General features: G+C 37.9%; 1 protein-coding gene across 3 annotated transcripts in view; it reads left to right on the top strand.

Annotated features, from left to right (window-relative positions):
• The window catches only part of VPS13A (vacuolar protein sorting 13 homolog A), a 308,176-nt gene that overhangs the window by 32,333 nt on the left and 261,734 nt on the right, over positions 1-14,109 (top strand). For 2 of the 3 annotated variants that reach the window (XM_069105621.1, XM_069105624.1), the window contains exons 2-3: positions 7,520-7,563; positions 10,546-10,588. In XM_069105621.1, the coding sequence (XP_068961722.1) occupies positions 7,520-7,563; positions 10,546-10,588 (87 nt within the window). The remainder of the gene's footprint in view (positions 1-7,519; positions 7,564-10,545; positions 10,589-14,109) is intronic. The other variant, XM_069105632.1, reaches the window with a different exon arrangement.

Genomic DNA, 14,109 nt, shown 5'->3' with positions numbered 1-14,109 from the left:
GACATATTCTAGATGGTTTGCTTGATATTTTTACCTGAGCACCATGCCAACTTTTCAAACTCAATTTGTTCAAAGTAGTAGTTATCTTTTTTCTCAAAATATCTCCTTCTGACTTCTCTTTTTCTGTTATTAATACTGTTCATTCAGTCATCCATGTTTGAAAACTCAGTGTTCTTTTTGATTCTTTATCTTCCTTCACCTTTCACCAATTGTTGCCAGGTCCTATGGATTTTCATTCAACATCTCTCAAATTCATTCCCACTTCTACCAACCTAGTATAGGTCCCTGTAGTGGCAAGTACAGAAGTAGTTCACACCTTGTTTCAGTTCAAGTTTCTTTTGAGCCTTGTGTCTAGTCTGTTAAGAAACAGAGTGTGTGAACCCTAGAACTTGTGAACTCCTGGGGAGGAGCTAATGACTGTATATAAGGAGAGGTCCTGGCTAGAGATAGCAGAATTGAGAAGAGGATTCTTGTGGTGGCAGAGTCAAGAAGGAGAAAACTTGTGGTATCCCGGCACTCTGTCTGTGTTGATGTTTGTTTGTGATATTTTGTATAGAAGCCCTGGGACCTTATTGGAAGCCCTGAAAGAGGCTTTTCTGGTTGTATGTTTACAGAAGTCCTGCAGAAGGGTTTTGGAGGTCCTGGGTCTTTACTGATGATTTGTGCTGACCTCTTGGACCTTGTTTGTGGGTCTGTGTTGATTTCTGTGTTGATGATTTGTGTTCAGTTCTCAGACCTTGTTGGTAGGTCTGAGTTGATTTCACAGGCAGATAGTGAATTGATGATGGTGCTGGCAATGTGCATAAATATTATTGTGGCTCTGTCAAGCTTCCCAGAAACAGGAACTATGATGGACTTGAGGTGGACTGGACACTGTGAACTTCAACATGGAACGGGAACTAGATGAAGAACTGGACAAGGAGCTGGACAAGGAACTGGGAGTTGTCTGCTTTGAACCCAGGTGATGATTGGAACTGGGACCATGGAAGAGGAACCATGGAAGCTGAGAGAGCCAGCTTCTAGTCAAGCTGAAAGAAGGCCTTACTTGGATACTGTGTACTGACTGAAAAGATTATGATTTACTGTGATCAAGGGGTGGAGAACTTTGACTTTTGTACTTTGTGATTGAATTAAGGATTTTGTGATTTGACTAAATGAATGTACTTTGTTTAAAACTATGTGATCACTTTGGTGAAAACTGTGTGACCATTTTAGTGATGAGTTGTTGAGTTGTGACATTGTGAATGCTGTATTTTGATTTTCTGTGATAAGTTGTAACATTGTGAATGATGTATTTTGATTTTCTATGAATGTTTTGCTCAGATTTGTTATTGAAAGAACCTTGAAAGCTGTTCACAGCAGCAGTCCTCTGGAAAGCTGCTCGTGCTTGGCTTTACAGTCCCCATTTTAGTAGCCATTAGCTTAATGACTAGTTCCCCCATTTCTTTAATCCCTCCTTCTTACCCTGTAATGTAATGCCAAGGAAAGGCAACTTCCCAAGGTTCAAAATACCAGCATAGGTGCTCTCCATTTTATTCAGTGACAAACCAAGAACAGAGAAGATCAAAACATGACATCATTCAAAATACAGCATTTACTAAGTGTGATTAAATAATCTCCAAGTACTACCCCATCCCAGGACCTTCCATTTATTCAATCAATTACAAAGTCCCTGTTCTAAATACTACTCCACCCCTAGGCTGTACCTTCATTTAGTCCACCACAAAGCCCCTCTTCTCAAGGAGATTAGTTTCCAATCTAAGTAAAGTACATTCATTTGTTCAACCATAGAACACAAAAAGGTCAAAAGTTCCCCACCCCTGGATCACAATTGAATCTACCCCAGAGTTACATCAAGTTTAAGCACAGCACTTAATACCCAAATGGAGGTCTTTTCTTCATCTTGACAAGAGGCAAGTTCTCAGCAATCTTAGTTCCTGGGGAGACAAGGCTTAGCATTGCCAGTCTCTTCATTAATTCATCCTCTGTCTGCAGAACAGTCCTAGAACCCCTGAAAACATTAGCAAAACCCTCTCCCAGGATTTCTGTAAACATACAACAAGAAAATCCTTCTTTAGGGCTTCTGAACCAACAGAAAGGTTCCCAGACCCCTGCAACAACAGCACTGTCCGTCACCAGTGGACAGTATTCACTCTCTGTCTGCAGGACAGTCTCAGGAGCTCTTAGCCAACAGCCAGGTTCCAGGACTTCTTCAACAAAAGGACTGTCTTTCACCAGTGGACAAATCTGGCAAAACAACATCAAAACAGACAAAGTACCAGCAAAACAGCCATGTCTCCTCAGTCCTTGGCTGCTCCGGGGCAGGTCTCAAAAGTCCTGGGCAATTCAAAGTGGCCCTCAGCAATCCTCTCAGTCTCTCTCTGCCTCAATGAGGTGCTGCTTCCAAAAAGTTCTTCTGCCTCTCTCTTGTCTCTCCAAATCTACGTCACCAGCTCCTCCCAGTTCAGACCTCTCTTTTCACATCAACAAGTCCATCCCACAGGTGGGATTAACTAGCTCAGGGTTTTAACACAATCAATTTAAAAACCAAGCCAATACAGGGGAATCTTTATATTCCATTACTATCACATACCCTGGCCAGATTAATATTCAAGCATCTTCCAGATCTGAGCATGCCACTCCTTTGGTCAAAATATTTCCTTGGATATCTGTTTTCTCCCAAATAAAACTCACACTTAGGCTGGCACTCAAGGATCTAACTGGCACAATACCTCCCTGCCTTTTTTTTTTAAACATTTCATAATGTATTTCCCTTTCATATTGTAGGTAAATAGAGTAAGTTCCCATCCCTTGAACACATCTCAGAATTTTCCTTTCTCCATAACTTTATTAATACTGTTCCCCATCTCTGCTTTTTCAAAATCTTGTGCTTCCTGTCTGATTCAGCTTTAATTTGACTTCTTTGATACTACCTCTAGCACTGCACCCCACTAACTTTTTTTTTTCCCTTAAGCTTTACATTATACTCTCTATCTACCCCTCTTACAACTTTTACTCTTTTCTGGACAAAAGTTATTCTGTATTGATATATGTACATTATTTACCTAAGTCTTCCAGGATAGGGATCCTGTCTTGCTATTTTTGTATGTTCCTCAGTACTTAACACAACATACTGTGCATAATTAGGTGCTTTGTAAATGTTTGTTGAGTAAATTGAGATATATTTATTGGAATGGTAGACAAGTATAGTACTATCGTATATGATAAGCCTTTGAACACAAAATGTATTATTTTAGTATTTTCAAATATTTTAATTTAATTTTAATTATTATTTTAATTCAAACGATGCATTATTTTTGTATGATAAATCTTGTGTGCAGATTGGAAAAATATGGACAAACTGAAAATAGAGCTTACTGAAATCTTAGCCATTGATCATTTGTGCTCAGATATTGTTGGCTGTATGATATCCAGAGAAAATTAATTATTCCATTGTACTTTGTTTTGGTCAGACCATTTCTGTAGTATTCAGTTTTTGATGTATTTTAAGAAGCAAGTTTGTCAGTGGATATATTCAGTAAATATATTCAGAGGAAAATAAACAAATAGCCATTATGTTTATTACATTTCTTGTAAGGAATAGCTGAATGAATGGGGGTTTTAGACTGAAGATGAGAAAATTTGGTGGTGATAAGTTGGGAGAGACATTATAACTTCCTTCAGATAATCTGTAGTCTATCTTTAGAGATAAATTTCTATCATCTATTTCTTCTTTGTTCAGTTCCTCTTAATAGGAGTGTAACAATTCTGTTTCTCTTTATTTGTTTAAAAATCTACATTTGCAAAGATAGATATCCTGCTAGTATCTCAAAGCCAAGCTTATCTTTCCTCTTTAACTTATTTAATCTACTCCTGACTTCGTTAATTCTTTTGGTGGCATCAGCCTTTTCTTAGTCTCTGTTGTTTGAAACATTGAGGCTTCTTTGGTCTTACCTGTTTTCCTTGTCTCATATTCATTGATCAAGTCCCATAGATTTTAGGCCTCTTGACATCTTTCATGTGTCTCTCCTTCTTTGATCTAGTCACCTCTATTATAGGCTGCCATTAGATTGCCCTTTTAGCACAGTGCCTGGCACATAGTAGGCACTGAATAAATGTTTATTGGGTAATTTGCTTAGGACTGACATTGGCTTAGGATTCCTTGATAGGTACTGCTGCCAATCATACTTAGCAATATGCAGAGACCTTTTAATAACCAGTTTATTATATGCTTGGAGCATAAAAGTTCCATGGTACAAAGAAAACCAATGGTCTCCAACCAACATTGTCACCAACCTTTTACACTTTTTAGTTACATCAGCAAGATGGATACCATGATATTTTACAAAGGATAGAAGGGGAAAGTAAAGATTTATATATCAAAGTGATCAGCAAACCTTAGGGGAATTTGCATACCAACCCTTAACTCTAGAGCTGTAACTAATAACAGGGAGTGCTCATCATAAATAAATAGAGGTAATAAAGCTGAGCCTCAAGTTCTCCTATTGTTGTCGTTCAGTTATGTCCAACTCGACCCAGTGGGCCATAGCTCACCAGGCCCTTCCATTCTCCATTATCTCTCCATGTCTGTCCAAGTTCATGTTTTTGGTTTCAATGATACTATCTGTTTATCTCATCCTTTGCCATTCCCTTTTGCCTGTAATCTTTCACAATATCAGGGTTTTTTCTAGTAAGTCCCACTTTCTCATTATGTGGCCAAAGTATTTAAGATTAACTTAAGTATTTGACCTTGCAGTGAATAGCCTGAATTAATTTCTTTATGTATTGACTGATTTGATCTTACTGGCCAAGGGCCTCTCTAAAGTCTTCTTTGGCACAACAACCACAGTCCAACTCTCACAGCCATGCATTGCTACTGGAAAGACCATAGATAGCTTTGACTATATGGACCTTTGTTGGCAAGGGGATGTCTCTGCTTTTTAGTATATTGTACAGATTTACCATAGCTCTTCTTCCAAGGAACAAGTATCTTCTAATTTCATGGCCACAGTCACAGTCTACAGTGATCTTTGAGCCCGAGTATATAAGATTTAACACTGCTTCCATTTCTTTTCCCTTTATTTGCTGGGAAGTGATGGGACCAGTTGCCAACATCTTATTATTTTTTTTTTTTATGTAACACATCAAGCTAGTTTTTATACTCTCCTCTTTCACTTTCATCAAGAAGCTTAATTCCTTCTCACTTCCTGTCATTAATTAGAGTGGTATCATCTGTATACCTGAGATTATTGTTATTCTCTCCCTCCACCCCCACCCTAGCAACCTTAATTCCAGCTCTTAGTCTGGCCTGGCATTTTGCATATTGTACTCCATATATAAATTAAATAAACAACATACTCCTTTTCCAGTCTTAAATCAATCAGTTATTCCATGTTCAGTTCAAACTTTTGCTTCTTGGTCTGCATACAGGTTTCTCAGAAGACAAATAAGATGATCTGGTACTTCAGTTTCTTTGAGGACTTGACATATTTGTTGTGATCTACATAGTCACAGGCTTTAGTGTGGTCAGTGAAGCAGAGTAGATGTTTTTCTGGAACTCCCTTGCTTTCTCCATAATCCAGTGAATGTTAGTGATTTGGTCTCTAGTTCCTCTGCCTCTTTGAAAATGAGCCTGCTCCTCCGGTAGTTCTTTGGTCACATATTGCTGAAGCCTCACCTGTAGAATCTTAAGCATAACCTTGCTGGCATGTGAAATGAGTGCAGTTGCTTGATAATTTGCACATTCATCGCCATTGCCCTTCTTTAGGGCTGGCATATAAACTGATCGTTTTCCATCCAGTGACCAGACCATTGTTTTCAAATTTGTTCGCATATTGAGTACAGCACTTTACCAGCATCATCTTTAGGGTTTAAAATAGCTCAGGTGCAATTCCATCATCTCCACTAACCTTAGTGTTAGCAGTGCTTCTTAAGGCCCACTTGACTTCATTCTCCAGTATGTCTGGCTCTCGATCATTAACTACACCATTCTGGTTGTTGGTGATGGTAAGATCTTTCTTGTATAGTTCTTTGTGTGTTCTTGCCACCTCTTCTTTATCTCTTCTACTTCAGTGAAATACATACCATCTTTGTCTTTTATCATGCCCTTTTTTGCATGAAACTTTTCCTTGATATCTCTCATTTTCTTGAAGAGATCTCTTGACTTTCCCATTCTGTTGTTTTCTTTTATTTCTTTTCATAGCTCATTTGAAAAAACTTATCTCTCCTTGTCAGTTGGTTATTTTTTTTTTTTTAAAGCAATCGAGGTTAAGTAACTTGCTCAAGGTTACACAGCCAGTTATTTCTGGGTGTGGTGCTGAATATCTCAGCCCAGATTTGGTCCCCAGGTCATCCCGACACTGGAGCTGGTGCTCTTACTCGCTGTGCTAACTTGCCCGCCCCAGTTGGTTATATCTTTACCTTTCTCCTTTACCTTTTGCTTTCCTTCTTTTCTCAGCTATTTGTAAAGCCTCATCAGACAGCCATTTTGCTTTCTTAGTCTTCTTTGTGACTTGTTTTTTCAAATAATGGCAACAGTACTAAAATACTCTTATGACATTACAGTGTCTGGCACTTAGTAGGCACTTAATAAATGCTTGTGGCTGGTAGATGCCCCGTGGTGATTCTGTGTGCTGGTGACTGCACACAGGGGCCAGGGATGGGGGTGTGGTGGTATTGCGGGAGGTTCCTTGTGTTGATGCTTGCCTACTCCACCACTTTGGAGCTTGGGATCTCCTGCTGGTTTGCTGATGTGGAGATTGCTGCTGACTTGCCTCCTGTCCTGTACTGGTACCCTACAGCCACATCAAGAGGGACCTTTCCTTTTAATCCCCCTAGCCTCATGAACTAAAATACTGCTGCACCCTGTCTTTCTGCTGGCTCCTCTGTTACAGTATTTTCTTGGTTTTTCAAGGTCTGTAAAGGAGAGTGAGAGCAACTTAATGCTTACTCTGCCTTCTTGGCTTCCAGAAGTAGCCCATTCCACTCTTGAATTCAACTCTAAAGTTGTGAAGTCTTTCCTTGATGATCAGAAATCTAGAGCTCAACAACAACCATTCATTACTTTTAATTCAGTCCTATGGAATCAAGTAGGATCAGTATAATTTCACTTCCCTCAACTCTTCACACACTTGACCACTATCATGTTTTTTCTTTTCCAAATGAAACATCAGTTCCTTCAACTAATCTGCTTTTCAGAATATTCTTGCAGTACAACATTGCAGTTCTCAAATTCACTTACTGTATAACATTATTTTGATAGACATGAGGTCAAGCATGTTGGTCTTATGTGAACTTTGTATTTGCCCCAGTGCCTAGCAGTACACAATAGGAATTTAATAAATATTATTTGCAGGGGTTTCCATTTGTGTCAGTGGTAAAAAGTACATACTGGTGAAATCATGAATCTTTAAAAAGTGTCAAAAATTTGCTCATAGTGAAAAAAATAGTAATAAAATATATTTTAATGTTAATTTTCAGTAAAGATTTTGAATTTATATATATTTTTAATCTGCTTTAGGTGCTGTAGCCCTTAAGAATCTTGAAATTAAAGAAAATGCATTGGTAAGTTTTGAATATAAAGAATTAGGAAAGTATTAGTTAATTTAGTTATAAGCTTGCATCTTATTGACATTTTTACTATTCCAAATTAGATTCTTGTGGGTTGAAAATAGAATTCATTTAGAAAAGCTTTAGGATTAAAAGAGTATTCTGATATAGATAGCCTTTATCATTTCTTTTGGTGAAACTTTTTCTTACCTACTTTTAAAGCAATAAACTTGATTTTAGAAATTTATTCCTAATACTGATGAAATCACAGGTCCAGTACAAAATGAGAAATGAATTTGAAGGGGATTAAGTAGTGTATATATTCCTGAAAAATGCAAATCACATTTTAGTAGGGAAAATAGTAATATGAGTAAACTTTACTTTTTGTCCATCAGTATTCAAATCACACCTTGCTACTAGCTATTTCTGTCACTATGGGCAAGTCGGTTAATCTCCACGGGCCTCAGTTTCTTCATCTTTAAAATGGAGGGGTTGAGAGGTGGCCAGGTAGCACAGCGAGTAAGAGCTGTAAGTGTTGGGATGACCTGGGGATCAAATCCGGGCTCAGATACTCAGCACCACACCCAGAAATAACTGGTCGTGTAACCTTGAGCAAGTTACTTAACCCCTGTTGCTTAAAAAAAATAAAATGGAGGGGTTGGACTAAATGGCCTTTGAAAGTCTTTTCTAGCTCTAAATCTATGATTTTATTATGTTGTATTTTATTCCACAGCAATTATATTTAAGTTGAATGAAAAGATATGAGTTTATAAAAGAATCTTAAGGGAAATACATTTGTTAAAGAATCCTTTTGCTGTACAAATAACCACTTTATAGTTTATATTTTTGGTAAACTGTAATCACATTGATACATATCTTAAAACGAGGTCCATCTCCACAAGATGTTATGTTAAGATTATAGTTCTTTTTGGTTACCTTAAGTAATAATGTTCTGTTTACTGTTACTGGAGGGATTCACACAAACTTGCAGCATCCTCATGGGTCAGGAATGCTATAGAAAGGCTCTTGTTTGTGGGAGACTGGGGAACCAGGTCTCTTCCAGTTCTAAATGTTGTACTCCCTCACTTCACAGGGTCGTTACTATCTTTCTGCTGTTATTATTGAATTTTAGGGACAGACCCAAGCAGCTACACTATTACAGGGAAGTCTGGTTTTTCCTGTGGAGTTTTGAAGTATTAGGAATAGAAGGCAGATTCACTGTGTAGGAGCTAAAGCAGGACACCTAGGAGGTAGATGTGAAAGTGAGCTCGTCCTTCTGTGTCATTGCTGCTCAGTAATCACGTGGTGTTCCAAAGAATAAAAAGCAGGTTTTCTTGCATTTTTTCAACCATTTTTTGCTGTTAGGGAAGGAAAGATGCAATTTTTTTTATTATCTTTTGACTTGACAAGTCATGAACTGAGCTTGAGGTTCTCTAGGTTTCCCTTCTAAACACTAATAGTATCCCATTGTTAAACTTAGCATTCTGTCTAAAGTCTTTCCTGACAGGAGTGCTTACATAATTAAAAAAAAGAATCACTAATTCAGATTAGGGGCGAGGGAGATCTATGCTGTCAAATTATTTTAAATGTTTTTTTTTTTAATGATTAACTAGTTTCAACACATAAAACAGTAATTCTAAACGATAACAAATGTAGGGTGTTAAAAATTTTAGTGCAGCCTTAATTAAGCTTTTTAAAAGTACACTACAATTTTTGGAACCCTTTGTATTTTGAAGTAAAGAGTCTATCTTTAACGACCAGGTAAAACCAGTAATTAATGACATTTTTTGACCTGCCACTTTATTTTCTTAAGCAGATTAATGTCCCTTATATTCACGTTTACTCTATAAATACTCTTTAACAAATGTTTTAATTTACATATTTTTAAAAAGCAAGTTTTAGCCTAGTTTAGGTTAAAGTATAATGATTAGGAATTATTTAAATTGATTGTTTAGATAGAATTTGCTTTTAAAGGGTTTTATTTTGTATTTCAGCAAGAATATGGCAGAATAACATTCTCAAGTTATCTCTTGAACTGATGAACTCTCAAATCAATTTTACCTTAAAAGCACATACTATGGAAAATTCTGTTTCACTCAAGTACAGTAACGCCAAATTTATCATTGTGATAACATTAATTTTAGAGCCTTTTTTTAGTCATCTTAGTATTGCTAAATTGCTGTTGACAGGGAATTTGACATCTACCTTCATTAAGTCTTCCACAGAACAAGTTCAATTTAGGTACCAATAAAATTCCCGTTTTTGAATATGTTAGTAATACGAATAAATTTAAAAGAATACTTTGGTGTATATGTAGATATAATTTTCTCCCAACTGATAAATTTTAAACTTTAAAAAATGTTGTATTGGGGGGCGGTTAGGTGGCGCAGTGAGTAAAGTGCTGGCCCTGGAGTTGGGAGGACCCGTGTGGCCTGAGACACTTAACACCCACACAAAAATACAAGCTTTGTAACCTTGGGCAAGTTACTTAACCCCAGTTGCCCTCCAAAAGCCAAAAAAAAAAAAAGTTGTATTAACAGTAACAGCACAAGGTTTCCTTAATGCATGTCCCCAAACAAGTTTGAGAAGAAAAATCTAGTTGAACTTGGTGACACATGCCTGTTATTCCTGTTGCTGGGGAAGCTGAGGCTGGCAAATTGTTTGAGCTTGGAAGTTCTGAACTGCAGAGGGGTCAAAGTTGATCTCTCTGGTGTCTTCACTGACTCTGGCGTCTTCACTGACTCTGGCACCAGTTCGTTGAGCTTCTAGGAATGGGGGTTATCAGGCTGCCTAAGCAGGGGTGAACTGGCCCAGATTAGTAATAGGGCAGGTCAAAGTTTCCCTGTTGATCCAATGTAGTAGGATTGGGCTTTAGATTGGCTGATGCTTTTCCTCCCTAAGTGAGGTAAGGACACACGCGCGCACACGCACACACACACACACACACACGACAGCCAACTGTTGTGTTGGTAAAATGTATTTTTATTCTTTTTCTAGGGTGAACTGGATGTACCATTTAAAGTCAAAGCTGGACATATAGGTAAGTTAGATTCAGTTGATAAATTTGACCGATTTTGAGAAAATACAATAATTTATTTTATACAAATAGATAAGTAAAGACAGCCTCTCCTTTCAAGGAGCTCATATTATAATGGAGGAGACAACATATGTAGAAAGATTTTATCTGTAAGTCGGATGATAAGGTCAGTTTTCTTATCTTGAAATTCTGTACCTTTTCTTAGAGGCTTGAAGCAAAAGAGATGGTAATATATTTGTTTTTAATCTTATTTCCATTGATATCATATCATTTTCTGATGTTGAACCACTTGACAGTACCAAGTGCTTTGGTAGCAAGAGCTTTGTTTTTTGTCTTTAGTAAGTGTACATCCAAGGAAGCAATTGCCAGGCTGAATTTCCATTTTGGTTGCTTCGTGGGATGGGGAGATATGGGCTGGAATTAGAACCGATAGTTGGAGGAGAACTGCCCCTTCTGGGGTTCTTGGGCTTACTTGGTTAGTAGTTGCTGATGGTGATGGGTTCCTTCTCCACAGTGATTTCTTCCTTCATTGATGGTAGTGGGCCCTGGGCTGGGAACATTCATCTATGTGGGGAGAATACTATTTCCAAGGCACTTGAGTTGAGGGTATTGGGCTCTTTCCATCAGGATCTGTGAGGAGGTAAAGGTCAAGGTGGCATATGTGGTTTGACTAGACTGACATATAGCACCTCCCATCTCTCCCTCAGAGTGCCTTACTGCTTTGGCTATGATGTCTTGCCTAAGAAAAATGAATAATAGAAAAACAAATTCTGAAACAATAAGGAAACAACCCTGAAAACCTTTAGAATAATTCAAAAGAGCAACAAGAAAAAAAGACAAAAATTGTAACTTTGAAAGAAATCAGCAAGTCTAATGAGACAGAGCATTTACTCTTGTCCTTGGCATAGTCCAAAGGAAAGAGTACTGGATTTGGAGTCAGAAGACTAGGCCCTGTATTCACTACTCTTGTGACATTGGACAGTTCACTTAACCACTCTGGGCCTCAGTTATTTTCCATCTATAAACTGAAAGCGTTGAACTAGATCTCTTAGGTCTAATATATGATTAGTTCTAAATTTATGAGCCTATGGATTTTTTACAAACACTTTTTTTTTTTGCTTTTTGGAGGGGGGAGGCAGGGCAATTGGGGTTAAGTGACTTGCCCAAAGTCACACAGCTAGAAAATGTTAAGTGTCGGAGGCCGGATTTGCACTAAGGTCCTCCTGACTCCAGGGCTGTCGCTCCATTTACTGTGCCACCTAGCCACCCTGCAAATACTTTTAATATAATAGTAGATGAAATTTTTCTTTCTTTTTACCTTTTGGAGGGCATTTGGGGTTAAGTAACTTGCCCAAGGTTACGTGGCTAGTTTTTTTTTGTGTGTGTGTGTTAAGTGTCTGAGGCCAGATCCAAACTCAGGTCCTCCTGACTCCGGGGCTGGTGCTTTACTCACTGCGCCACCTAACTGTCCCGATCAGATTTTTTAAAAAGATGAATTGGAACACAAAAATACTGAGACAGAGGAAAACATGAAGGCACAGATTTTTTTTTTAAGTGGAAGAACACATTGAAAATGCTACAAGACAAGAATATAGAACTTTGAAAGGTAGTATGCAAAGAAATAAAGGTTTAATTAGTCAGTAAACTTTTGTTAAGTACCTACTATGTGCAAGGCACTATTCTAAGTGCTGGGGGAGACAAAGATAGGTAAGACAGTCTTGCTTTTGAGAAGTTCATAGTCTAGTGGGAAAGACAACATACAGATTCCTTTATATAAACAAACTATATGCTCGATAAATTGGAAATAATCAATAGAGAGCACTTAGAATTAAAGAGGTTTTGGAAAGACTTTCTTTAAGAGGTGGGATTTTAGCTGAGGGTTGAAGGAAGTCAGCAAATTCACTTAAACATTTTATTTAGTTCCTACTATGTGCCAGGTACACAGCCCTTGGGGATGCATATAAGAAAAACAAAGACAGTCCCTGCCCTCAAGGAGTTTATAGTCTAAAGGTAGAAGACACCACACAAAAGCAAGCTCAAAAGCAGGAATGGAGTGAGGGGGGAGTGGTGTGTGTGACCAGATATCGTGTTTCACAGAATCAAAACCAAACAAAGCTGCTGAAGGAAAATGTAGAATTACGTGGGAAGTTCAGATCTAAACCCTCTCTAAAGGAAGGTTTGGGAAGGAGTTTAGTGTTCCACTAAAGAGGGATATGACAAATGACTCCATTGGTTTTGACAAGTAAACCCCATGATATTGACATGATATGGTCTATGGGTTCATGAAGAGATTGAACAACAAATTAGTGTTCCCACCCTCCAATCAGAGGGGAGAGGCAGCTGAGAGAGTTGAACTGCTGAGTAGGGCAGCTAGGTGGTGCAGTGAATAGAACTCTCACCCTGAAGTCAGGAGGACCTGAGTTCAAATCCAAACTCCATCCTCAGACACTTGACACTTAACTAGCTGTGTGACCTTGGGCAAGTCACTTAACCCCAATTGCCTTGCCTTCCCCCCCTCCAAAAAGAAGAAGAAGAAAAAGAAGTAGTAGTAGTAGTTGTAGTCATAGTGTTGAGTATAAAAAGCTGGGTATTTTGATGGAAAATGGAGTGTTACCAGTGAAGTCAAGAGGCTTTATGTCTTCTAGAAGAACATCTTGAAAAGTTAAAAGACGATATTCTAAGATATTCTACAGAAAAACTGCCCATCAATATTGGAAATGGAAGACATTTCAAGTCAAGATTTATGGAAACACCAGTTGAAGGAAACCTCAAGTTTAAATTACTCTAATCACTACATTATAACCAAATTTCAAAACTGCTACATCAAAGGACAAATCTTGAGGATAGCAATGAAAACCTCATCAAATTTCAAGTAGAAACAATCAATATGGAATTCGAATTATTTTATAGTATAAGAAATCAAAGAAAAAATTGGAATATGATACTCCAAAATGCAAAGACATTGGTTGGCACCTCGGAGTTACACATGTTACATTGAAACACTGAAGGAGGGGAATAATTGGAAATTCAGTAAGAGGGAAGAATTGTGATCATTCCTTCAAAAGAACCTAGGGGTGAGCAGGGCATTTAAGCAACCAAATAGCAGAAAAATAAAATATTTTCAGATAATGAAGACTAAGAAATGAAACATTTAATTTCATGTATGTAGGGCAAGGGTATGTCAGCAGAGGGCATAGCAGCATGAATATGACTCCTCAGAGCCAAGGGAGTGGATAGGTAGGACAAGGGTCTTACAGTGAACCCTGCTAGGTAGAGCCCTATGTTTGAATTCTTGAGATCAGCCTCCACAAGACAAGGCTTTAAATTTTTTTGTTACTAACTCCCTTCAGGAGAGAGGATACAGTTGGGTATTTGTGAAGGTAGAGCTTAGGATAGAAAAGGGATTTATAGGTTAAGAAGGAAGATGACATGACATCAAAAGAGAGAAACAGTGAGAGAAAAGACAAAGGATATACTTGTCATCTCTTACATCCAAGGGATAGAAAATACTTTACATTATACCT

This window comes from Petaurus breviceps, unplaced genomic scaffold, assembly GCF_028583685.1.
Source record: "Petaurus breviceps papuanus isolate PSGF00001 unplaced genomic scaffold, PetGlider_PUasm1.0 138, whole genome shotgun sequence".
In the NCBI taxonomy this organism is placed as follows: domain Eukaryota; kingdom Metazoa; phylum Chordata; class Mammalia; order Diprotodontia; family Petauridae; genus Petaurus; species Petaurus breviceps.
The sequence above is the reverse complement of the archived record's forward strand: the minus strand, read 5'-3'. Positions and strand labels throughout refer to the sequence as shown.